The sequence below is a fragment of the Maniola jurtina genome, chromosome 25, assembly GCF_905333055.1.
Source record: "Maniola jurtina chromosome 25, ilManJurt1.1, whole genome shotgun sequence".
Taxonomy (NCBI): Eukaryota; Metazoa; Arthropoda; class Insecta; order Lepidoptera; family Nymphalidae; genus Maniola; species Maniola jurtina.
This window is the reverse complement of record NC_060053.1, coordinates 1,366,454-1,394,430: the sequence shown is the minus strand read 5'-3', so window position 1 is coordinate 1,394,430 and position 27,977 is coordinate 1,366,454. Positions and strand designations below refer to the sequence as shown.

The 27,977-nt window shown below is 37.2% G+C and overlaps 1 protein-coding gene across 4 annotated transcripts in view; it reads right to left on the bottom strand.

The window, feature by feature from the left end:
• LOC123878111 (thyroid receptor-interacting protein 11-like) overlaps positions 1-27,977 on the bottom strand; it is a 79,759-nt gene that overhangs the window by 3,252 nt on the left and 48,530 nt on the right. For 3 of the 4 annotated variants that reach the window (XR_006798752.1, XM_045925180.1, XM_045925182.1), the window contains exons 3-7: positions 9,518-12,751; positions 8,485-8,669; positions 7,802-7,965; positions 7,214-7,417; positions 613-757 (exon numbers count right to left, since the gene is read on the bottom strand). Coding sequence is in view for 3 of the 4 variants with exons in the window: in XM_045925180.1 (XP_045781136.1) it covers positions 613-757; positions 7,214-7,417; positions 7,802-7,965; positions 8,485-8,669; positions 9,518-12,751 (3,932 nt within the window). In the remaining variant the exon portion in view is untranslated. Of the gene's footprint in view, positions 1-612; positions 758-7,213; positions 7,418-7,801; positions 7,966-8,484; positions 8,670-9,517; positions 12,752-26,648; positions 26,762-27,977 lie in introns of those variants that run through there. The other variant, XM_045925183.1, reaches the window with a different exon arrangement.

Here is a 27,977-nt window from a genome sequence, read left to right as displayed (position 1 = left end):
TGATTTAACTCTGTTATACCTTATTTATATTCGGTAATAAATTAAATTATTATTTACTTTTTAGTGTTTATGTTTATTGAAGTCGGTTTTTATTTTTTTATAGCTGTGTCCGCGACTTCGTTCGCGTGGAATAGTGACTTTGAATCCTTATGGCAGCGGCGCGGCTCTCCGCGCGCTTTATCTAGCCACGGACGCTCAGTCGCGAGGCGTGTAGTACGTACTCTGTACGTGAAAAATGTTCGCCGTGATTCTTTAAATTGACATAACTTTTTTATTTATGAACCGATTGACATGAAATAAACACTAAATGTTAAGTGAAGCTTACTACAATATATTAGTGAAAACCGTATCTAAATCGAATAAGCCGTTTCTGATATTAGCGTGCACAAACACACAGACAAACAGACAAACAGACAAAAAAAAATTAATTACAATTTCGGGTTCGGCATCGATATAATAACAACCCCTGCTACTTTTTTTTATATATTTCCATTGTACAGACACCACTTTTCTACAATTTTATTATATGTATAGATTTTTCATTTGGTCACCTCTTTCTTCAACGTCTTAAAACTAAAGATACATGTGGAAATATGAATATTTTCACCATACCTGTTAAGATCACTCCGGTTAGCGGTCAGAACGTAGTTGACGACAAGGTTCTTGACTAGATTCTTGTCGACTTTGTCTTGCTGGTTGGATATCGCGTTGTAGTACCTCTCTTCCGCCGCGGTTATGGTTGCTTGGAGAGCTCGCACTGATTTGGTAGGAAAAAAGCAAGTTGGTATATATTACACTAATATTATAAAGACGGCAGTTTGTGTGTGTGTGTTTGTGTGAAAAAATGCGATAGTTAGAAACTGTGTTACAGTTGTTAAAGTACACCTCCAGATTGAGAAGTTATGTACGAGTACAAATAGAAAAAAAAAGATCAATTTAAAAAATCAATGAATGTGTTAAGGCGTGTGTTTGTGTGTGTGTGTGTGTGTGTGTGCGTGTGTGTGTGTGTGTGTGTGTGTGTGTGTGTGTGTGTGTGTGTGTGTGTGTGTGAGTGTGTGTGTGTGTGTTTGTGACTGAATTATTTCAAAGTTACGATATCTTCCGTGTCACTATAAGAAAGTGTCTTAAGTATGGCATGTGTTTTGTGTATGTGTCCTGTACATGAATTACATCATAATTTTTTTCAAGAAAAATATCATTGAACGAAACTTAAAAATATACCTATAAGTATTTTTAATGAAAAAATCTTTATTTTACTTCCTACAAATAAAAATGTTTACAAACTACAAAAATACAGTACAATCATACAGGATACATTAAATAAAAAAATCATATCCAAAGATCTATAACTACTCTCACCATGCAGCCGACGGATGACGTAAAATCTCGATGGCATTGCGCACACGATCTCAAAGTATTATTCAGCCACTGGGCAGGGAACCAACGACACTGACACTCGTAACGGTAAGTGACAATCGCCACTGTCAAACATTACCCAAAACACCACAAGGAAAAACTTATTCGGTTCGACATATTGGTCAAGATTAATACTGGAATTCGGTTGAAATCTATAGAGCTCACTTTGACTTTGCTTAGACTTAAGTTTCAGTTAGAACGAGACAGATTTATGCCAGCGGTATAACGCTGTCTCGTTTTAACAGTGTCTTAAGTCTGAGCAAAGTCAAAGTGCGTTCTGTAGATCTCAGCCATAGTCATAATAGGGGATTTTTAGATGCCAAGTCAAGTTAGCCAAGTTTTAATACATGGCCAAGTCAATCAAGTCTGATCAATGGAAACCAAGGTGTAAGCATGGGTAAGTCGATATATGGCCAAAACCTTGGCCAAGCCAAGTTGGTATAAACAAGCGAAAGTGCAATCAGTTCCCATTTCTATATCATTCCACCAGTACCTGAAGTAATACTCAGAAACAATGCGGCTTTCGTTTCTTCTGTCTACTTCTTCTACTGGATGGGGGAAAAAGGGTAAAATGCTGCTTCAAAAACATGCCGATTTTCTCAAATAGATTAATTATTATTAGACCCATATCTATACCATCAAACTAATAATAATCTCATCTCATAGATAATACTATGATTATATAGGAATAGTATATATAATCTCATAGGTAATCTAATAATAGGTAATGCTAATAATACTAATATTTTTCTACAAAGGAATAAACTGACTGACTAACATATCAAAGTACAGCTTAAATCGTGGGGTTTTGAAATATATGATTTTGCGGTATAAACTAGACCCACCACTAAGAGATACTTTACTGAGGGGAGGGAGGGGTTTTACGAGATAAGTTCGGGAAAGAAACTTGGACCTCACAGTTTTTTGACATGTTTTTGAAGCAGAAAACATAAACAACAAAACATTTAAAACCACATCGGTGCTACGAATCTTGCATGTGCAAATGATAACTCGTAATTACAACAGATAAAGACAACGTACGACATAAAAAACAAAATCAAAAGCCGAGTCCTCGCGCACATACATGCTCGACGAGCAAGCTCGAGCATGGCAGTATTTGTCCAGGTTTCATACTTGCCTCATCCTTTGTTTGAAAGTATTTTTTAAAACGTCTAACATGTATGCACGCTAAGATTCAGCTATAAGCTAAAAATCTGGTTTTTTTAGAAACTGCCAATATGACTAATTCTCTTGTACGCAATTTCTAAACCAAATTGACAGGTTTCGTCAAAAAACATGGAAATTTAGTTTAGAGAAAAACTGAAGTTTCTAAAAATTTTCCTGCGTAGGACCAAATAAAAACCTTGGTACTACGAACCATCCCCTTCTAGTAACATCGGTTTTCGAAAAATCCCACGAGTTTTAGCGATAACTCAAAATTATTTTTTTACAGTTGGCGGCTTTTTAGTGCTATCCTTTTCGGCAGGGAGCATTATGAAAGGATTAGCAAAATATTGAACTGTCATTTTAATTTAGTTAAGAAATTGTCTACAACTTAGACACAGTTAACGCTACAATAATAAACAAAACTAATTGGTAAAATCTGGCCAGTTAATAAAAAAATATCTAGGAGTCGCCATATTTGTTCACATAGGCAATTTCTAAAAAAAAAAACAGATCTTAATGCCCCTTGTACACATTACCCTAAAATTCGGCAAATGAACTTGGCGACATGTACCACTCGATGTATTAGTTTTTATGCATTCATGCATCTCAAGATTTTAGTGTAATTAGCAAGCCTTTCCTTTACACTCTTAGGCCGACATTCGCTGAGTGCTTTGGGTCAATGTGTACTAGAGGTTTAAGATTGTGAAAAACAAAAAAAAACAACAAAACAGACGTCACGATGGTGATACCAGATTCTTCGATCAAACCCCACAAGGTAATCTGAGTTGAGCGCGACGACAGCTGTCATGACAGGTCATGCCAGTGACAGCGACAGGTCACGCCAGTGCCGGTGACAGGCCATGTCAGTGACTGTGACATGTCATGCCAGTGACAATGACGGGTCTTGTTTGTGACAGTGCATGCCAGTGACGGTGACAGGCCAAGTCAGGTCGTAACAGTGACAGAGCGTGACAGTGACAGTTCAGGCTGTCAGTGACAGCTGCGCCGCGACGTCACAAAGCCTCACAGTTACCAAATGAGATTAGACCGAAGTAGGTTTGAAGCTTGCTTCTTGAATGCTGCTTAAGCTTAATAAAACAATTATGTAAATACTGTCATAGTTTAGCTATCATACAGTCAATACAGTAATTCGAGGATATCCGTGATAAAACCACCTTATTACGAAATATCTATATTGGTTTTACGTGTTTTCAGATTTCCTATGCTGTCGTTGTTACTAGGACCAAGTAGTTATTGCCAAGTATAGTACGCGACAGGTTGAAATGGCAATCGGGGAGGGAACGCCCCACACACCCGCACATCCCCCGCGCTACCCGATGCGGGCAAGCGAGGTTGACGTACGGGTGTGTGGGGCATCCCCCCGCCTCATACCCTGCTTGACATCTGAACCTGTCAGGGACCATAGTATGATTTCTTGACTTTGATTATAAACCATAGTAAGTTAAAGTAAGGTATAAAAAAAATGTTCTCAAAAAGTTAAAATAGCAGTTAGCTCATCACTCTGGACATATAATTTTTACAACAACAAAAAACAACGAAATTGTTGCAAGCAACACTAAGGCCTCATACGCACGAGAGCTTTTTTAACGTCCGTTAAAAAAGCGTTCAAATAGAACAAATGCATTCCCAAGTATCTGTCAACGCTTTTTTTTAACGCGCACTTTGTATTTTCAGCGCAACGCCTGGTTTTAACGCAACGCTTTTTCAACGCTCGTGCGAATGAGGGCTAACGGCCGAGTACTGAAACGTCACGAACGGGTATTTTAAGAAACGTTTCAATAATCAGGACAAGACATAGGTAGAGATTTATAGAGAGTACTTTGACTCTGCTCAGACTTAAGGCATTGTTAAACGAGACAGCGTTATAGTCCAGGCACAAATCTGTCTCATTTTAACTGGAACTTAAGCCTGAGCAAAGTCAGCTCTATAGATCTCAGCCAAGGTGATGTTACGTTGAGTTTTGAGGCCGTACTTTGACTTTGCTCAGTTAAAGCGAGACAAATGCACAGACATAAGAGGAACTTATTCGTGGAGTGCTTCAATAAACGTAGTTTGGTAAACTAATCAAACTCAATCAAATGTAGAAATGTTCTAGAAATTGTGACCGCCCGTGTCACTCAAAACTACTCATTTTACGGAAATCTAGCACACCACAGACAAAGATAATTAGTTCCTAGAACATATTCACAAAATTTAATTGAGTTCGCACACTTGCTTCTCGTTGCTCGCCAACTCGTTTACTAGTTCGCTAACTCTAGTTTCCAGCTCTCGCTAATCGTCGGCGATCGGACAAGTGCCCAAGTCTGAGCAAAGTTAAAATATACCTCAACCTAAGACACACGTACAAAGCAAGACTACACAACGTCAAAAACTACATGACATACAAAACTTACTCGTTTGAGCACGTGTGTCTGCTAACTCTACGGAGCAGTGCCGAGCCAGGCTTGATACCAACTGATAGCCTGGGGGCCACTTATCCCAGAATTACCAGCTGATATTTAGCCAGATTTCGTACATTACGCTACTTTGTAGAAACATCGCACTTGGAACTACTATACTACCTACAATCTACATAATAACAAAAAGGCGAACCTAACCTTGGTCAAATATACATTATAACTTACATAATATAGGTAAAAATTCACATAGCTAGCTAACGAAACACGAAAACAATGTTAGTAAACTGATTCCTCTCCCTACCGGGGCGCGTTACTGGTACAATCCATACTTAATATTATAAGTGCGAAAGTGGGTCTGGCTGGCTGTCTGTCTGTCTGTCTGTCTGCTATTTTTTCACGGCCCAACGGTTTACAGGTTTAGCTTATATCCCGGGGTAGAACATAGGCTACTTTTTATCCCGGAAAATCAAACAGTTCCCACGGGATCTTTAAAAACCTAAATCCACGCGGACGAAGTCGCGAGCATCCTCTAGAGTCTAGTACAATAATAATAATTTTATTATTATGAAGACCGGCTTCTATCAAGTTATCTCAAGATTAACATTTCTGAACGTTCTATGGTCCAATTTTTTTCACTCCATCACAAAATCCTTTGAGCTACAAGCGACAAAAAAGACATTGGGTGCCGTTAGCGGTTAGTTATATTTGACCAAGGTTTTAAATACATTGTGATAGTGCATTAAAATATAAGGAGAAAACAAAAACATTCCCTCAAAAATGCGTTTAGACCAATTTGATCGTGCTCAATCTCAAAACTAAATTGATAAAGGCAGGAGTGAATACTATATGGGTCTTGCAATCAAGCGTGCTCCAACCTAGACCTTTTTATTAGGGTTCCGTACCTCAAAAGGAAAAACGGAACCCTTATAGGATCACTTCGTTGTCTGTCTGTCCGTCCGTCCGTCGTGTCTGTCAAGAAACCTATAGGGTACTTCCCGTTGACCTAGAATAATGAAAGGCAGGTAGGTAGGTCTTATAGCACAAGTACAGGAATAAATCTGAAAACTGCGAATTTGTGGTTTCATCAATTAAAAAAATAATTAAAACGTGTTTCAATTTTCAAAGTAACATAACTATCCCAAGTGGGGTATCATATGAAAGGGCTTTACCTGTACATTCTAAAACAGATTTTTATTTATTTTTACGTATAATAGTTTTTGATTTATCGTGCAAAATGTTGGAAAAATACCCGAGTACGGAACCCTCAGTGCGCGAGTCTGACTTGCACTTGGCCGGTATTTAAGCATCATTATTGTCGTTAAGCACAAGCCTATCTTGTACATTACAATAAAAAATAGTTTAGTTTAGAGATTGAGTTCAACCGATTGGGGACCAATAAGTATGTACAGTACCCGGCAGTAAATATCGACCTTAAGAAAGATTTCGGATTCGTAGAGCGAAGTCTCTGACACTCATATACCTCATATACTGACCTATATTGTGACGTTTTGTCTGTCTCAACGACAGAGACAGCGCTATACGGAACCGCTATCTCTTTCATTGGTTGATGTACAATATTTCCTGACGGGTACTGTACTTCTGCGTATTAAAATTATTATTTTATTTATATTTTTGTCTCAAATGGTACAGTGTTACCACTCTTGTAAGTTACACCGATATACCTGCGCAGAAATCTTATTTTTGAATGGCGTAAAAATATCTAAGCCAATCATAGCGCGCGACCGTCGCGCAAATTATGAGCGAGACAGCAAGAGACTCTGTTGTTCTTGTGTTTCTTTGGTATAAATTCGGTTTTAGTCAGTGTGAAGTTGGAAAGGTATTCTGAACCAGTGGCAGATGCTTTTGTAAAAGTTTAATTGAGCAAAAATATTTTGATTTTGAGTTCTATTTTGTTGCAATTTTCTGCGCAAAGGAATTTTGCCGATGCAACTTATCAAAGTGGTAGTATTGTACAGTGGTTGAGATTTATAACTACATACTTTGAAACACAAAAATATAAGTCGGATTGAATTTTAATAATTAAAAAAAAAAGATTCCGACGAATTGAGAACCTCCTCCATTTTTGGAAGTCGGTTAAAAATGACTCAATTAAATTTTGATATCCGATTTGTTTCCGGCTTAAGAAAAATGAAGTCCAGAAGGCCAGTTTTACTTGATTTTGGCGGCTCTAAAGCCAGGTTCACACCTACCTTGTTCCTTCAAATCGTTGATTTGCGCAGTCTTAGTCTCAACCTGGTCGCCTAGTCTGGTGGCAGCTTGCAGCCCGGCTATTGACTCTTCCAACTTGCCGTTCAGTCGGGCTATTTCATGCTGTAACATCTCGTTTTGACGTTTGACGTCCTCCATTTTGTTTCTTATTTTCTCCGTTGCATTGTGGATGTCCCTTTCTTTGTCTGTAATGCGTGAAAACACATTGTTATTGTTACAGCATCATTCCGTGGAAATTTCGATTCTCTTCCTATTGCGGTTCACGAGATACAGCCCACTCACAGACAGACGGACGGACGGACGGACAGCGGAGGCTTAGTAATAGGGTCCAGTTGGCATCCTTCGAGTATGGAACCCTAAAATGCTCGTCATTATCGTAATATTATTGTAAATTGAAGAAATGAAAAGAGCAACCGCCGAGTTTCTTGCTGGTTCTTCTCGGTAGGAACGGCATTCCGAACCAGTGGTAAATTATTTGACGATTCAAAAGCAGTTGTAAAAGTTTGAATAAAAATGTATTCTATTCTATTCTAATAAGAATCTCTTTAAAATCTCAAAGGGAAACTTACCTAACTGGAATTGCTCCAATACAACTTGTAAGTTGGTAAGGGCAGCTTCGCTTCTGCTTCTGGCATCGTCCGCTTCACTCAGCTTCGCTTGCACTTCTTCGCGTTGCTTCTCCAGTAGCTTGATTTGGTTCCGCAGCGTTTCCACTTCTTGGTTGGCTCGGATGCTGTTGAATTATAAAGAATCGGTCAAGTGCTAGTTGGACTCACGAAGGATTCCTTACATTAATATTTTTTTACGACAGCCATTTTGATTTTTTATCATATGTTGTTAAAAATAAAAACCAGTCAAGTGCGAGTCGGATTCGCACATGCACCATACGAGATCTTTATTGAATTTTTTATGGAATAATCGTGGTATGTACCCGATATCTCCAATATTATTAGTACCTATTGCTGGTATACACAGTGCTGGTTTGTTCGGACCAGATGCTGATACTCGGTCAGCATCTGTTCCGAAAACATCAGCTCCTATGTGTAGTTTTTCTCCCATTTGTAGGGAGTCAAGAAGGCGCCCCGGGAACACGCCAAAGAGCAAATACCGAACCTCCCGCATTTCGGCCCACATGACCGCGAGGTTGGTAGGGCATGGGAGGTGGTGGGTTGCTCCATGAGATGTTGACACAGTCGTCCTAACTCCCATGATGTTCCTGTTCTGACAACTGGAATCCATAAAGATAACATACCTATTGCTGGTATACACAGTGCTGGTCTGCTTGGCGCGTTCCTCAACCTGGTGCAACCTAGCCTGACACTCGGTCAGCTTCTGTTCCGAAGACATCAGCTCCTGTGTGAAGTTCTCCTCCAACTCCACGAGATGGTGACGCAGTCGTTCTAGCTCCCGTGTCGAGTTTTGTTCTTGTTCTGACAACTGGAAATCAAAGGGCCAGTTTCTCAATGGCATCCCATTTAGTTAAAACTGCTTACCAAAACATTAATTTGAAGAAATTAAGATTTTTCTGACAAAAATCAATTAACTTCAAGCGAAAAAGTTTCTATATCTCAGAATGAATCATCACCACTAACCCATCGCCAGCTTACTACTGAGCACGGGTCACCTCTTATAATAAGAAGAGTTGAGCTAATAGTCCACCACGCTGGCCAAGCGCTGATTGGAGACTTCCATAGATAACAGAAACAGTAGACTTCACCACACCTTTAAGAACATTATGGAGAACTCCTAAGTATGCATGTTTCCTCATTTACTCCTTCTATTATTTTCTCATTCCTATACTCTCATTTATTATAATTACTAGAGGATGCCCGCGACTTCGTCCGCGTGGATTTAGATTTTTATATTGTATAGCTTCCTGTGGGAACTGTTTGTTTTTCCGGGATAAAACGTTGCCTATTTCGATAACAGGGACGCCAGCTACTTCAGCACCAAATCTTATACAAATCGGTTAAGAGGATGGGTCTTTAGGAATCCCGTGGGAACTCTTTAATTTTCCGGGATAAAAAGTAGCCTATGACCGTCCCCGGGATATAAGCTAACCCTGTACCAAATTTCGTCAGAATCGGTTACACTGTCTGTCTGTCTGCTACCTTGAAAAGGTAGCAGACAGACAGACAGACACACTTTCGCATTTATAATATTAGTATGGATTTATTTATCATTATTATTTAATTAGAACGGAGATCGTTCAATTACACTAGTAAAATTAATTGGCTAAACAAAACCACGCCTACGACAAATAAAAAAAAAGGTTGAATACATACCTGTGCATTTTCCGCTGTCAATTTCTTCACAGTTTCCAACTGTATCGTTAAACTCTTGTCTAGATCTTCACATCTCTTCGTTAGATTTTTTACTGATTCACTTGCATTACCTAATTCCGATTTTAACCTTTCATGTTCACTAACATTTTGATTTAAAGCCATAATCATTTCATCTTTTTCTTTAAGACTCAAACGTATAGTTTCACAGTTGGCACAACTTTCAGAATTATTCTTGATTAATAGATCTTTTTCTTCAATAATCCTCTTAAATTCATTATTTTGTTCAATCATCACTTGATTTAATCTCTGTATTTCATTGTGGTATTGAATACTTTCATTATGTTTTAAATTCACCAAATTAATTAATTCATTTTTTTCTAAAGTAGCATTGTCTATCACAGTTTTGAATTCTTTGCATGTATTCTCTAATAACACTACTCTATTTTGAGTTTCTAATAATTCTTTATCTTTTGTATTTAAGACGTTCTGTAGTTCTGTCGTTATCTTTTCTATGGCTTGTTTCTCTTCTAACAATTTCGCGTACTCATCGTTTGGTTGTGTTGTGTTCTCTGACGCCTTAATTTTATCTCTCAGTTCCACTATTGATTGATTTAATTCTTTTATTTCTTTATCTTTATTATCTATTAGTGATTTACTTTCTTCATAAGATTTTTCTAATTCCTGCAAAAGACACGTCATTTTCGATATCTCTGTGTTTTTGATATTAATTTCGTCATTAAGGCCATATATTTGTTTGTTAATTTCTTCCTTTTCTGTGAGTAATTTTCTTAATTCTTCGTGACTTTGGTTGGAACTAAGACTAGTATTGTTAAGTTTTTGTGTCAATTCGTCAACCGTTTTAACCAACCTTTCAATTTCTTGACTTTTTATTTGGACACTATTTTCAAGATCAGTTACATTTTGATGCAGGTTCTCCAGTTCGATATTATTTTTAGTTACTGTAACGTTCAGATTATCGATAATTGAATCTTTTTCATTGAGTTCAGTGAGTAGTTTCTCAAATTCTTCTTCTAACTGTATAATTTTATTATCTGTGGAAGATAGTTCAACTTCTAGTTGTAATTTTTTTTCTACAAGTTTTTTGTTTTCTTCTTTAAGGGCTAAGAGTTCGTTAATAATGGCATCGTATTGATCAGCTTTTAGTTTTAATTTATTAATGGTTTCATGAAGTTCATGGGTATTATGAGCGTCAGTCAGATTTTTTTGCCTCAGCAAATTCGTTTCGATAGTTAACTCTTGTTGTTGGTGCTGAAGGCTTAAAATGTCATTTGTTAATGATGCAATTTTTTCTTTAAGCGTTGAATTTTCCTGCAGGACTTTATCGAGTTCATTAGCTATTTGCATTTTTTCATTCGAAATTTTGTCGATGTCAGTCACAGACGAAATAACTGATTCTTTCATTTCTTTCAATGAGTTGTTTTCAAATTCAATTTCACGACTTCTGTTAGTGACTTGATCTAGTTTATTCTCAAGATCTTTTAATTTGACATCTAAATCTTGTTTATTTTTAATAGAATCATCTAATTTGTTTTCAAGATCATGTATCTTGCTGTCTAAAGTTTTGTTTGTTGATTCTAATTCTTTATACTCACCACAAATTGTTTGCTTTTCCTGTTTTAAGTCTTCTATTTGTTTAGTAAGTAATACTTTATCGTTTTCTATGATATGTATATCTATTAAAAGTTGCTCATTTTTGGAGTTAGCGGAATGTAGGCGTTTTTGTAAATTGTCTATTTTATCTACTGCTTCCTGCAATTTAGCGTTATGTGTAACACTCGAATTGCTTTCCAGCTCATGCACTGCTTGTGTCTGAACTTTACACATCTTTAACTCACTAAGCATTGTAGTATATTTATTTTTCATATCATTAAGGCTATCTTGCAATATTTTTTTCTCGTTTTGAACGTCTTTCAGTTCGTTTTCTATCCTTTTAATTTCTGATTCAAACGTTTTATTCATTCTATTGGAGTCAGCTAGTTCCGTTTCTAATTTTGCAAGATTATCTTCATGAGTTTCTATTATTGGCTCCAATTTTGACAAATTTTTAAGAACGGCGATTTCAGAAATAAGGAAGTCGTTGTTTTTCTTCATTTCTTCTAACTCTCTTTCAAGGTGTTGTATATCAGATGTTAAATATTCATTTTCTGTAGTTACATCGTCAACTTGTGCTTGTAAATTATTTACGGTTTGCTTTTTTTCTGAAAGTTTGTGTTCGAGAGCATCAACATCTTTTTTAAATGAGTTCAAAGTTTTAAATACACCTTCTAGTTTTTGCATAATAACATTTTCCGTTCCCGTTGGTATTTCGCCAACGTAATCTACAGGTAATTCAAAGTTTACGTATCTGTTGTATAACTGCATTATTTTATCTGGTTTTATTAATTTATTTTCAGTAGTTTCTTGATGTTCGCTATCACGTTGAGCTAATTTTCGTTTTAGATCATTGATATCTCTTTTTAGAGTTTCTATTACACTTTTAGCATTATCATCTATATTGATTTCATCTAAATGTACTTGACTGGAGTTACGTCTGTGTTTTAAATCATTTAATTCTTTTAACAACCGCTCATATTTGTCTACTGGGACCATGTGTGTCACTTCGTTGTGTTTATTAGCAACTTCTATATCGTGTTCTAATTTAGTAACTTGTTCTTGGAGTTTGAATACCTCTTCGTGCAATTCCTGGTTTTCTTCCTGGAATTTTTCAGCATTTTCTCTTAACAGACTATGTATCCTTTCTAAATTTTGGTACTTATGTAGTAAAGTATCATAATCAGGGTGGGCTACCTTGAGACTCTCTATTTCTTGATCTCTTTCACTCATCTTTTGTAGTAATGCTTTTATTTGTCCCGCGTATTCGTCATTATTACTTTTTAAATCTTGGTGTTCTTGTTTGAGGACTTCGAAGTTTTTTTGTAGTTCTTTCTTTAGTGCTAGTAGTCTTTCCATGGCTACTTGATGTTGGTTGTCCAGGTCTTCTAAGCTGCATGTTAGGTTTTTGTTTTCTTGTCTTAGCCTGTTTATTTCTTCTTCGTTGTCAACTGCATGATCTGTAATATCCCTATCTTTTAAGGCGGATAGTTCGCTTTGTAAAGCTTGTATTTGTAACTTGTATTGCTGTTCGATTTCGTGATCACTTCTAGAGGGTTGTGAAGGCGGGTCCCAGTACCAGCTTGACTCTTCTTCTTTGAGGCCATTTTTTCGTGAGACTCTCTGTAAAGAAGAAAATGGTAAATTAATTCACAGGCAAACATTACAATTGGGATAACCTAAGGTTTAAATCTATAGAACTCACTTTGACATGACTTAGGCTTAAGACACTGTTACAGCGAGACAGCGCTATATCGTTAACATAAATCTGTCTCGTTTTTACTGAAACTTAAGTCGAGCAAAGTAAAAGTACGCTCTATACATCTTAGTCTAAAGAGTTAGTTTGACATGAATCTTTGACGATTCAATATACACGCACGTGAAGTCGCGGAAAATAGCTATATACAATCATAAATGTAAAGAGCACATATTGTCTTTGTAGATAGTAAGTACTTAGTACTTACCTGTTTTTAAAGTAACGTGAAATAATTGGTGTTAAAACCACTGATAATATTTAAATAACTGATAAGAAGGGTCGGTGTGAAAAAAACCGGCCAAGTGTGAGTCAGTCTCGCGCACCGAGGGTTTTGTACTCGGGTATTTTTCCTACACAATAAATGAAAAACTTATTATACATAAAAATAAATACAAAACTGTTTTAGAATGTAATGGTAAAGTTCTTTCATATAATACCCCAATTGGTATAGTTATCTTACTTTGAAAATTGAAAATAATAATTATTTATTCATAAAACATTTTTTTTTGTGATGTAACCACAAATTCACGGTTTTCCGATTTTTTTCTTTACTTGTGCTATAAGAGCTACCTACCCGTAAAATTTCATGATTCTAGGTCAACCGGAAGTACCCTATAAGTTTTCTTGACAGACAAGAACGACGGACAGATGGATAGACGGACAGACAGACAACAAAGTGATCCTATAAGGGTTCCTTTTCTCCTTTTGAGATACGAAACCTTAAAAAGCCAATACCTAACAATTTTTTGGCCTGACTCGGAAAACAAACTGGGGACCTCGCCAATGCCAGTGTTACATTCTAACCACTAGACCAATGAGGCGTATCCATAATAATCACATGCTGTCTGTACTTAGAACAAAACCTACACATATCACCCGATATAACTAGCTAGTACTTATTTCATGAATTAATTCACTTTCAATGGAAAACAGCTTCTATTTTTTGTATCTTATGGTTGTAAATAGTATGAATGGCTGCAAAATGTCCGTCTGTTTGTACGCGATACGTTATCTACGTTTTATAGCCTGACTCACGTTTGTAGCACATTGTTGAAGCGTTAGAGGCGAACATAGATACATACATATCATACAGGTTTTCCCCTGCCAACTGATCGATTAGGAATCGTACTGAAACATATCTATACTAATAAATAAAATTGGAGTGTCTGTCTGTAATTTCGAAATAACTACCTCATATTAAGCTCATATGGTTATTTGAACGATACCAACACTGAATCACACGTTTTTAAAATTTTTGTCTGTCTGTCTGTTTGAAAAGGCTAATCTTTGGAACGGCTGAACCGATTTTGACGAGATTTTCACAGACAAGTAGAGGATTGACCAGGGTGTAACATAGGCTACTTTTTTAACCGACTTTCAAAAAGGGAGTTGTGTTTTTCTACATATGTACACCGAAATCTCCGAGATTTCTGAACCGATTTGCGTCATTTCTTTTTTAATCGATAGAGGAACTTTGCGACATTGTTTCATAAAAAATTTGGAGTCCAACTCTTCAATCCTGATGCTGCAGGGGATCTGACCAATCCACGCGGGCGAAGCTGCGGGCATCAGCTAGTATATTGCAATAAAATAGAAATGTCTGTATCATGTATTGAATAACCAGGATTAGGTTTGCCAGCCGTGTTTAAAGCTATGGCGGGCAGCGATGGGTCTTGGAAAGCGACAGAGCTCTTCTGCGAAGAGGTAATTTCGCTGGAGTCGGCGGAGCGCATGAGAGAAGAGGATTTGAGTTCTCATGCCATTCGTCGAAGGAGGGCTACCCCCTTCAGAAGGGCTCTCGGGCAATAGACACGGGGAGTCTATCGTCCAAAAAGAAACCAGTCTTGAGGACTGGTCGGGAGGCGCACTTTTGGGTTCGTGGCCCGGATCTATACATATAAGGGCTTTTTGAGTTACAGCCCAGGGTCCCGTGGGTATAAAGCTCCCTCGGCCCCCATTGAAGACAAAATGGACTCTATTGTAAATTGTAAATTTAAACAAAATTCTATTATAAGGTTGGACAACAATGTCAAACTATATCGACTCAATCATTTATCAGTTCTTTCCATAAATTGTGATTTAAGAGGATCATTGTCAACGATCCCCCGTCGATTTCCTACGTATGATATTATTGTTCTCATCTCTATCTGCCCTGGTTCGTGTATTCTCGGTTCCTAGATCGGTGCATTTGTGATAACCAATTCTAATTGCTGTGATTGGCTGAATTTACCATGTTCTTGCTGCGACAGTGAGTTTGAGCCACTAGCGGAACAATGTTAGCCGGTCAGAAATGATTGCAATTAGTCAACCTGTATGACGTCCGTGTTCTGTTTTTGATTACAAAAAAGAAAAAATTGTTGTTGCAATCATCAATTTTAGCAAATAGTGAAAGAGAGTCGACCAATCAGAGGTCACAACTACCGTCACACTTTCTGTGAAACTATGGCAGTAGGCTTACCGAGTAATGAAAACAATTTTTCATTCTGTAATGTCATGTGGCAAGTAGGGTTGCCACCTGCCTCTTTTTGATTTACAGGCTACCACCATCAAAAATACGGGGTTTAGATTTGAAGAAATTTAAAAATTTGAAGTATTTGAAGAAATAGGCGGTGGTTCTCTCTGAAATGCATGGAAAACCTATTTAGATATTTCAGTTTATTTGTAAGTTTTGTATTTTTTCTCTGTATGTTGCCGTGTCTTGATTGGTGAACTGTGTTTGCAATGTGATTTTAAATAAAAGATTTATTTATTTAAATAGCTTTTAAAAACTCTAGTTTTGTAAAGCAAAATGTTATACATTTCATGCATACAATCTTTGCATTTTAACTTAAATTTACATTTAACTTGTAATTCCACCTTCACAGTATCAATACTATGGCCGTAGCCAGGAATCGATTTCGGGAGAGGTTTTATCAGGGCCGGAACTGAATCCTGTCATGAGGAAAATAACATTCGCTCAACTTTATGGGCTAATTACCTGGTTAGTGGAATTTCGCCTTTCAATTTGACAGTGAGATAAAATACAACAATAAAAAAGCGCGAGTGCAGTGAGCGTAAGTGTTTTTGGTTCAATTACAGAAAGAATTAAAGTGAAAGGGAAACGAGTTTAGCCATAGCAAGATTTTATTTTTAAAGCTAACTATCCATACTAATATTACAAATACGACAGTATATCTATTTGCCTATCTATTTGTTACCCTTTCACGGCCCATCTTCTTTACCAAAATTTTGGTACTTACTATTCAGAGGTAACTTGCATCCCAGACATAAACTTTTTAGCCCGGAAAATCCCCCACGGAATTTTTAAAACTCTAAATTCATGCAAACGAAATTGCGGGGCTTACACCAAGTAATACAAATTCAAAGCGCGAGTGAAGTGAGCGCGAAATGTTTGATATATTTCCAAAAAAAAATTGGTAAGCAAATGCAAGAAATAGTGTAAGTATTATTTACGGCTTATGTTTTTGACGGCTTCCCAGGCGCAGTCGCCATTTCTAAATTTCTGGTCTGGTGGGAGGCTTCGGTCATGGCTAGTTATATGGTTAGTATGGCCCTAACGGCCAAGAAATTAGACTGCATCATCACTTACCACTAGAAAAGATTAAAGTCACGGGCTAACTTGTATAAAAAAAGGCTAACATCCTCAAACCAAGCCCCGCCGCCTTGGCTACGACCATGATCAATATCGAGTGGGTTTCGGCTACGCATTGCCGCAAAAGGAAAATATTCTTTCTACTGGACATAACGTCAGTGTTCGGTTTCGCCAGCCAAGTGCGAGTCAGACTCACGCACCGAGGGTTCCGATTCGGGTATTTTTTTCGACATTTTACACGAGAAATCAAAAACTGTTATGCATTAAAAAAAATATGCATAAAAATAAATAAAAATCTGTTTTAGAATGAACAGGTAAAGCCCTTTCATATGATAACCCACTTGATATATGTAGTTATCTTACTTTGAAAATTGAAAATACTAATATTTGTTCATGAACACATGACAGACGGATAGAAGGACAGATGGACAGACGGACAGACGGAAAGACAGACAGACTGATAGACAACGAAGTGATCCTATAAGAGTTCTTTTTGCTTTTGAGTTACGGAACCCTAAAAATATTTAGTTTTATTTGCCCCGTATTTTATTTTCATAATTACCGGTTTCTCTATCCTGACATACGGGGTAACCAGTAAAATACGGGGCCTCTGGCAACCCTATTCGGAAAACACTGTCACATTCAAGTTAATGTCAAATATTTTGTTTTCAATTACAGAAAGCTGCATCAATCATTATTACAATATTTTCTTTGTTGTGATTGGCTGAATTTTTGAGTTTCAGCCAATAAACAGACTGTTTGCCAATTAAACGTCATAACAATATAAATGCCAGAAAGTTTAACCAAATAAAACAAACTTAATGAGAACCTAGTGAGAATGCAAACGGCACACAATTTATAATACATATTATGTTAGTCGTATATAATAGATATTATAGTAGTCGTTCACTTTGGTAATAGTCAGATTGTCATCAGTAAAATTGATATTGGTCGATGTATCGTAAATTATTGTTTCGGTGACAAATATTTTTATTATCTATTTATCTTTGAACAGAATGGAATAGAATGAAATGGAATGGAATACAATGATAAATTTTTATTCCTGTAAACTTTTAGGTAAACTTCAAAGTGTTTTTGGATGGTCAGAAAAATTTACCACTGGTTCGGAATGCCGTTCCTACGTTTTCTAGGGTTTCGTACCACCGTTTGTCGTCGTCGTTTGTCGTACACTTTGTTGTCTATCTCTCTGTCTGTCGTGTGTGTCAAGAAAACCTCTAGGGTACTTCCCGTTGACTCAAAACCATGAAATTTGGCAGGTAACCTAACTGCGTAATTTTGGGTAGTTTTTTTAATCGATAAAGAAAGTTTGCGACATTGTTCAATAAAAAATTTGGATTCCAACTCCTCAATCCTGATGTTGCAGGGGACCTGACTACTAAAGCTAATGGGATTTAAAAAGTGTCGATTATTAATTGATATTGAAGGTATCTATACCAAGTAAACACTTTGTCGTTGACCTCAACCCTGATGCTGTAAGAAATTGCATTCCTAAATCCTGGTGATCCCTCGGGATTTGAAAAGGATAATCCGTTTAAATATTCTTACGTGATACAGAAACAAGTTGCATCCCGGGGACGGGCTATTACGGAGAGGCAACTTTTGTTCTGGGAAATGAAAGGATCGGGATTTTTAAAAACCTAAATCCACGCGAGCGAAGCTGCGGGCATTAGCTAGTTGTAAATATATTTAGAAGCTACTATAAGATAATAGATAAGGTACTTATTTCCTTATATTTTTATTGTATGGCAGCGCGCGGTTTTAAATTATAAATTGCACGTCCTGTCCTTTTCTGTAATACATTTTTTTCTCAATATCTACCGCTTTATCTCATAGAAAGAGTCCGTAAGACATAATACAGTGAAAATAGGCAAAATATACAATTTTTGCAGTTTCCACGTCAGTACCTGTCGAATTTTTCTAACAGTGTAAGCAGCAGAGCTGAGTTTACCATCAAGTGTTGATATGTGGGTGTTCCATAGAAGCTTTGCATCTAACATTATACCGAGAAACACGGGGTTCTCCTTTATTTTCAACATATGATTATTTATCAATGAATTTATGTCATTTAAGGTCCTGGTATTGGGCAGTGTGAATTCAACACACTTAGATTTCTTTGCATTTGGAAGTAAATTGTTAGCAATAAATCAGAGAGTGACCTGTGATATGGCATTACATATAGTATACATTGTCAAAAATTATAATATTAAAGCTGTGCGTATTGCGTGAGGAATAGGTTGCAAGAGAGTTGCAACTTGCAGGGTTTGATGCATACGCTATTGCCAGCAAACATGAGACATATTTTTATCTACAGGCAACGTCTGAGTAGGTAACGCATACGTCTAACGCAAGTTGAAATGTATTTAGTTAGACCTATCGACAAGTTTGGAGTCGGGTGCAGTCTAAATGTGGCCCGTGTGTTTAGACTGTCCGTTTCTGTCAGTTTCACGTGTCGTCCCCCGCACTTCACCACCCCGCTTGCACAAATCGAGACAGCACGAAATTTTCAAGATTTCTGGGTGTAATTTCTGGTTTTCGTAGTTCCCACATAATTATAACAATATAAAATATATAACGATAATTTTTTTACTACATAATATTCATTAAATTTTCTAGGTCTGTGGTTTTTCCAAATTTCATTAAATTGCTTCGTTGTCTAGAAAAACGAGCACAAAGTTGGGCCTTTTTTTAAAGAAAAATACAAATCTTTGAGCCCCTGTAATTTTAAAACTACATATTTTTAGAAAAATCTAAAACACCACAGACACAGATATTAGTTTCTAGACTATGTCTGCAAAATTTCATGGACTTTGGTTGCTTAATATTCAAATGAAATGGGAACTACGATTGTATGGAGTAAGTGACGGAGAGAGCTCTGTTAAGTTTTAATAAAGAATTAGCAAATAAAGGAATTTGCATAACAAAAATTAAGTATGTACTTTATAATTTCTTTCCTATAACGTGTAGTACCGTGTACCTCCTAGTACATACAAGTGTAAATTAAAAACTTATAACACCCCCAACAAGTGAAGGTTACAGTAACTACAAGTGTAAATTAAAAATTTATAACACCCCCGACAATTGAAGGTTACCGTAACTAGAAAAGAGCTGCTAACTTTCAAACGGCTGAACCGATTTTCTAGGATTATAGCTATCCAAAGTATCTGAGTTTTCCAAAACATCATTTTCAAATAAATAATTATGTATCCAGGCAACGTCCATCTCGACAGCTTGACATTTGTCAATTGACATAATATTATGAACCTAACGGTTAGTTAACCTTCTTTTTTACAAGAAAACTAGAAAAGAGCTGATAACTTTTAAATGGCTGAACCAATTTTTTTGGATTATAGCTAAGAACACTCTCGATCAAGCCACCTTTCAAACAAAAAAAACTAAATTAAAATCGGTTCATTCGTTTAGGCGCTACGATGCCACAGACAGATACACAGATACACAGATACACAGATACACAGATACACAGACACACAGATACACAGATACACACGTCAAACTTATAACACCCCTCTTTTTGGGTCGGGGGTTAAAAAAGCTGATAACTTTCAAACGGCTGAACCGATTTTCTTGGATGATAGCTAAGAACACTCTCGATCAAGCCACCTTTCAAACAAAAAAACACCCCTCTTTTTGGGTCGGGGGTTAAAAATGGCAATTAGTTGATTATCTAACTAGGCAGGGTCCAACAAACCCACCTCCTCAGCCTCGAGGAATACGACGCGATAACTGATACATCTACCTACTCTGAAATTGGATGCCAAAAAATTAACAAATAGAGAATGCCAGAAAGCGGAACCTTTATCGTATCTTACCCAACCCGGAATCCAACCCAGGACCCAGAACGTTGTTTTTGAGGCAAGCAATAGGTACCGTTGTGAATGTTCAAGAACGTAGTATAGGAAGTCACGTTAATATTAAAACTTTAACCATCTTTTATTTATGAAGTCGGTTAAACAATAAAATGCCAGTATTAAAAGTCTTGGCATTGATTACAATAATGTTAATATTTGCTAATTACTTGCTGATGCAAATTATACGCGTACAGTCGGCGATAATAATATAAATAACTTTGCATAATGTCTGGGAAAACATGTGAAAAGTCAAAAAATAGTCATATTGCATACGAGATATAAAATGTATGCGGCCATATTGCAGGACCAGCTGATGCCCGCTACTACAGGTATGGGTCTTAAAAAGACTCATGGGCACTCATTGATTTTTCGGGATAAAAAGTAGCCTGTGTTGATAGATTAGAACCCTGGATTAACACATAGATCTCCCACAAGATAAATCTTCATTCCAAATTCGTTTTGCTTGAAAGAGTAATAAACATGCAAACACACATACAAACTTTCGCTTATATAATATAGTCTACAGGAACAGTTCACGACAGTTAGGCAACTTCTAAGAAAACGTCGAGGCTTTGACGTCACTGGCAAGCGTCAAATGTACTAACATTTGACGCTATTTTTTCTGTAATTTTACGTCACCATATTTGAAATATCTTCGATTCAGAATCAAACCGAAAGTTCCCTTACTCTAGTTCACTCTGATATTAGTGTGATAGTGTGATATTTGGTCCGTCCGTCTGTTAGCGGGCTGTATCTCGCGAACTGTAATAGGTAGAGTTGAAATTTTCACAGTAGGTTAAAAAACAAAATGGCGTCATAAAAAAATTAACACAAAGAGTGTTTTTTCTTTTACGATGGTAGGTAATCTTTTTTTCTTTTTAAATGTTAACTGAAAAAAGTAAAAATTAAGACTAATACGTGGCCGAGTGTACACCGTAGTACAAATTACATTTGTCCTTGCCGATAGTCGTTCACTCTTTGGAACCGATGTTACCTGTTACCTTCGTACTTCGCTATGTTGCTAAGCTAAGCTTAATGCTAACATACTAGCATATTATTTCTTTTAATATGTTAGAAGTATAGATTGTTACCGCTACACTCACGTATTTACCCGGCTGAGTTTGTTGTGGGCTCTTCTCAGACTTGGACGCTTTTGGAACCCTAGCAGCTTTAGTTTTAAGTTGACGAAATTAACAAGTGTAAATTAAAAAATTATAACACCTCCGACAAGTAAAGGTTACAGTATCTAGAAAAGAGCTGATAACTTTCAAATGGCTGAACCGATTTTCTTGGATTATAGCTAAGAACACTCTCGATCAAGCCACCTTTTAAATAAAAAAGACTAAATTAAAATCGGTTCATTAGTTTAGGAGCTACGATGCCACAGACAGATACACAATACACATGTCAAACTTATAACACCCCTCTTTTTGGGTCGGGGGTTAATTATCACTATTTTATCATCTTTCAAATCTAACAAATCGGACAAACAAAAAGTGTACAATAGTACCTATTTTGAATAAATGATTTTGACTTTGATTTTGATTTCGATTTTAGTCGACGTAAGCCCGACTATAGTTTTAAGAGCCCGCTTCATCGAAGCGAGAACTCGTTGACGAATGGAACCTAAAATAGTGCTATTTGCACAGATTAGGAAACTTCACTCTTGATTTGAAGATACCTATAATGAGTGGAGGAGAAAATTGATGGTGGAAAGGCGTTCCATATTGTAAGTATACAAGGCGATTTTTATAAAGATAAAATTGATACAACTTGGACCAATAATTAGACCTTGGACTTGGCTAACTGCGTGGCCTGCCAACACATTGGTTCAAACATTAGTAACATTATTTTATGGAGATTTTCTTTTAATTGAAAATGGCTGCAATGTGCGCACGACAACAAAGTTAAAACTTTCCAAAAATAAACTAATAAAGTTAAATTAATTAGTAATGATAAATAAATTACAAACGTAATGACATACCTAATATAAAACAATTTGGTGAAATTTTTGTTAAGGCGAATGACATCATTTCAACCCACTACTAAGTACAGGTCTTGGACTGCGGGTGTCAAATGATGATGAAGTCTACGATAGAAACGGGCTAACTTGGAAGAGACATGGCAGTTTTAAGGGTTACGTACCTGATCATATAACGGAACCCTAATATGATCACTTTGTTGTCCGTCTGTCAATCTGTCTGTCCGTCTGTCGTGTCTGTCAAGAAAACCTTTAGGGTACGTTCCGATGACCTAGAATCATGAAACTTGACAGGTAAAGGTCTTATAGCACTAGTAAAGGAAAAAAATTCGAAAACCGTGAATTTGTGGTTACATCACAAAAAAAATGTGATCATGAACAAATAATAAAATTAGTACTTTCAACTTTCAAAGTAAGATTACTATATCAAGGGGGTATCATATGAAAGGGCTTTACTTGTACATTCTAAGACATATTCTAATTTATTTTATGCATAAGTTTTGATTTGACCGAGTACGGAACCCTCGGTGCGTGAGTCTGACTCGCACTTGGCCGGTTTTTATTAAACCCACACCCTTCTTTCCCAACTCCCATCCCATAATTCTGAAAGGAGATCCGCTGTCAGTAGTGGGTTTTGATGATGAAAGTATTGGGACATTCGCCTTAAATGATAATGTGTTAGGTATAGTTAGTTTTTTTTTTGGTTACTAATTAGACGAGGTGACACTTTTTTTATGGAAACGAGTTTTTTTAATTCTTACTTAAGCTACCGATGCGTGAAACGGTGATAAACCCGTTGGCAACGACTTGCTTAGAGGTTAAATTTAACTCGAGTTTTTTAGACTTAATTGAAAATAATGCTTTGGCATAATTAATCGAGCATGTGTTTTTAAAACAAGTGCGACTCAGACTCGCGCACTGAGGGTTCCGTACTCGGGTAATTTTTCCGACATTTTGTACGATAAACTAAAAACGATCATGCATAAAAATAAATAAAAATCTGTTTTAGAATGTACAGGTAAACCCTTTCATATGATAGCTCACTTGGTATAGTTATTAGGTACTTACTTTGAAAATTGAAACATATTTTAATTTTTTTTTAATGATGTAACTACAAATTCGCGGTTTTCGGATTTATTCCTTTACTTGTGCTATAAGACCTACCTACCTGTCGAATTTCAGATTCTAGGTCACCGGGAAGTACCCAATAGGTTTTCTTGACAGACACGACGGACGGACGGACGGACAGACACGACGGACGGACGGACAGACAGACAGACAACAAAGTGATCCTATAAGGGTTCCGTTTTTCCTTTTGAGGTACGGAACCCTAAAACCGGCCAAGTGCAAGTGAGACTCGCGCACCGAGGGTTCCGTACTCGGGTACCATTTGTCGAACCCACCATGAACCAAACATAGGACGCCGATCGTTCCTCCCTGTGTTGGGGACAATACGCAGACGAACTTTCAGCTTTTATAAAATAACGAAGGCCAGGCACTCGCTGGCTCTCTAGGAAGTAGGTATTTGTTTAGTTCGAACAATAACTTGAACTAAATGTGTGGATTAGTTTTCATCTAGTTGGTATGTACTAGAAGTGCAATAAAGCAGTTCGTGCGTCAACAATGGCCTATAAAACGGTCTATAGCGACTACGGATCAGGGTTCACTTCCTGGTTTAGGCATTTACGTGGAAGCTGACCTCTAGGTCATAAAGGGTTATTTTCATTAAAAACTTCATTTACGAAGACCTTCCGGGTGCAGGAGTCTTCTGAGCGGAAGGTCTAGGCTTTGACTTTTGGCAGGGGTAATTTAGGAATTTGTTATTTCTATGAATTCTAAAATAATGTGTTCTAATGTAAACATTATCCTTTGACTGCAATCTCCCCTGGTGGTAAGTGATGATGCAGTCTAAGATGGAAGCGGGCTAACCTGGAAGGGGTATGGCAGTTTTTTATCTAAAGTGATGATGAGATAACTCTAAGATGGAAGCGGGTTAACCTGGAAGGGTATGGCAGTTTTTTATCTAGCCCATACCCCTTTGGTTTCTACACGGCATCGAACCGGAACGCTAAATCGCTTGGCGGCACGGCTTTGCCAGTAGGGTGCCACGGCCGAAGCCTCCCACCAGACCAGACCAGACATTGTAAAATTCCAAACCCCTGCCGGGGATCGAATCCAGGACTCCCAATAGAGACCACAGCGCTTACCACTGCGCCAGGAGCTTTTAAAAAAAAAAAACAAAAAAAAAAAACAAGGGAGGTCGCTGAAACGGCTCAAGTCGGCTTAAACGGTGAAGGAAAACATTGTGAGAAAACCTGAAAGAATGTGTGAATTCAACTAATCCGCACTTGGCCAGCGTGATAAACTAAGGCCAAACCTTTCTCACTCCGAGATTAAACCCGTGCTCAGTAGTGAGTCGGCGATGGGTTGATGATAAGTGATGACAATGATGAACTGACATGACAGAAACTTGCTTGCGTCAGAGAGGTCGTTAAAACTAAACTAAAAGCATACAAGCTGTGTTTACGGGTATTGCTTCACCCAGGCCTGAGCTAAGCCAGTTAAGCCGTTTGCCAGCGGTCACCGATAACAGATAAGATAACCTCAGTTCAAATAATAGGTACTTCTTACTTACGAGCGTTATGAATACGCTATGTCGAATTAAAAAACCGGTGAAATGCGAATCGAACTCGTACACGGAGGGTTCCGTACCTTCATACAAGATTATGAACTTTTTTTCAGATACAAGTTAGCCCTAGACTACAATCTCACCTGGTGGTAAATGATGATGCAGTCTAAAATAGAAGCGGGCTAACCTTGAAGGGGTATGGCAGTTTTTTATTAAACCCATACGCCTTTGGTTTCTACATGGCATCATACCGTAACGATAAATCGATTGGCGGCACAGCTTTGCCGGTGGTAACTAGCCTCGGCCGAACCCTCCCACCAGACCAATATCATCATGAGGTATGAGGTATACTTGCAATTTTGTTGTTATCTCTTGAAATATTAGTGAAAGTATTTAACTGTCGTAAAACTTAAAGACGCATTTGTACAACCGTTTTGAACAGTAACAATTTGACACACGGTCGCGTCGCGGACAATGCGCTTGCGCAACGCAAAACGGTGGCTGTCAATTATGGAGATCTGAAGAAACGACGGGAACCCGGTCAAGGTACTACAGATCAACCTGAACTGAAGTTAGGTTGGGTCGACATTTGTATCACGACATCACTACCTAATCCATACTAATATTATGCGAAAGTGCGTTATCTGTCCGTCTGTTAGCTTTTCACGGCCCAACAGTTTAAGCGATTTTGATGTTTGGTACAGAGTTAGCTTACATCCCGGGGAAGGACATAGGCTATCTTTTATCCCGGAAAATCAAACAGTTCCCACGGGACTCTTAAACGCCCATCCGTTTAACCCATTTATATGAAAGGTACAGAGGTAGCTTGCATCCCGGAAACTGACATGGACAGCTCTTTATCCCGGAAAATCAAAGAGTTCTTATGGGATTTTAGGAAAAAAACCTATATCTACGCGGACGAAGTCACGGGCAGTAGTTAATTGAATAAAAATATTTTGAATGTATTGTCCTTTTATTGTATAACATCATTTATTTCAAACAAACGAAAATTTTACTTTTAATTTAATTTGTTTATTCACTATTTTGAATTAATGTATTTGCATGCCAGCTTGGCGTGATACAGCTGGACTATTTTTATAATTACACCTGTAATACCTGTATCAGCAAATAAATAAATTGATTGATTGATTGATTGATTGAATTTTTTTTTAATTATAAATAGGTAGATATACTCAATGCGAAAAAATTAGTTCTCATGCGCCATTTTAACTTTACATGTCAAATATCATGTCAAAAGTACGATTTTAGTCCTTATTTCTAAGGTGAACTGACAGTTGACCCATAGAGTTACAAAAGTAATTATACAGTAACTAGAGCCTCAATAGCTCAACCGGTAAAGGAGTGGACTGAAAACCGAAAGGTCGACGGTTCGAACCCCACCCGTTGCACTATTGTCGTACCTACTTCTAGCACAAGCCTGACGTTTAGTTGGAGAGGAAATGGGAATATTAGTCATTTAACATGGCTAATATTCTTTAAAAAAAAAAAAAAACTAGAAAAGAGTTCACAACTCTCAAACGGCTGAACCGATTTTCTTGGATTATAGCTAAGAACACTCTCGATCAAGCCACCTTTCAAACCTATAACACCCCTCTTTTTGGGTCGGGGGTTAAAAATAGCTCGGGAGAAGTCATTTTCTACGCACTATAAGTACCTCAAGATCTACGTAGTGCCAAGCCGTGACAGCTGATATCTGCAGCATCTGGTACAGTCCAAGAATCACTTGTACTTCACAAGACTTCATCTTGAGATAATTTTCAGTCCAAACAATTCATCTTCGTCTCATTTTCAACATTACTTTTCACAACTTGTTGTTAATATTTTTGTTCACAAAATATCTATACTAATAAATAAAATTGGAGTGTCTGTCTGTAATTTCGAAATAACTACCTCATATTAAGCTCACATGGTTATTTAAACGATACCATAACTGAATCACACGTTTTTAAAATTTTTGTCTGTCTGTCTGTCTGTCTGTCTGTCTGTCTGTCTGTCTGTCTGTCTGTTTGAAAAGGCTAATCTTTGGAACGGCTGAACCGATTTTGACGGGACTTTCACAGGCAAGTAGAGGATTGACCAGGGCGTAAAATAGGCTACTTTTTTAACCGACTTTCAAAAAGGGAGTTGTGTTTTTCTACCTATGTACACCGAAATCTCCGAGATTTCTGAACCGATTTGCGTCATTTCTTTTTTAATCGATAGAGGAACTTTGCGACATTGTTTCATAAAAAATTTGGAGTCCAACTCCTCAATCCTGATGCTGCAGGGGATCTGACCAATCCACGCGGGCGAAGCTGCGGGCATCAGCTAGTTATTACATATATTATGAGTAAATATATATTTTTAAACCGTTTAAAACTATGCGAAATTTTATTTACATAGATTTCAAACGTTTTATTTTATATCAAATACCAACTAAGTACATTTTTAACCGACTTCCAAAAAAGGAGGAGGTTCTCAATTCGTCGGGATCTTTTTTTTTTTTTTTTTTTTTTTTTATTATATTTTTTATGTATGTTCCCCGATTACTCAAAGACCCCTGGACCGATTTGGAAATTTTTTTTTTGTTTGAAAGGGTATACTGTGCAGGTGGTCCCATATAAATTTGGTGAAGATCTGATGAATATCTTTGGAGATGGAGAACAGAACTCCTCAATGGATAAGAGCAAATTGCTCGCGATCAGTGTAATAGCTTAGTAAACAGTAGGGTTTTAACTGGGCATAGCATATTATAGTACAGTGGGGCCACTAAAAATTGTGAAATAAAAAATTTTCAAAAGAAAAATAAAACCGACTTCAAAAACCAAAAACACTAAAAAGTAGAAAATAATTTTTGTTTAGCTACACATGTAATGTACCTAGGTATGAAGTCGGGCGAGCTTCACTCTTGGATTTCTAATTTTGTTTTAATATGCTCGCTCGACTTCATACCTAGGTACATTACATGTGTAGCTAAACAAAAATTATTTTCTACTTTTTAGTG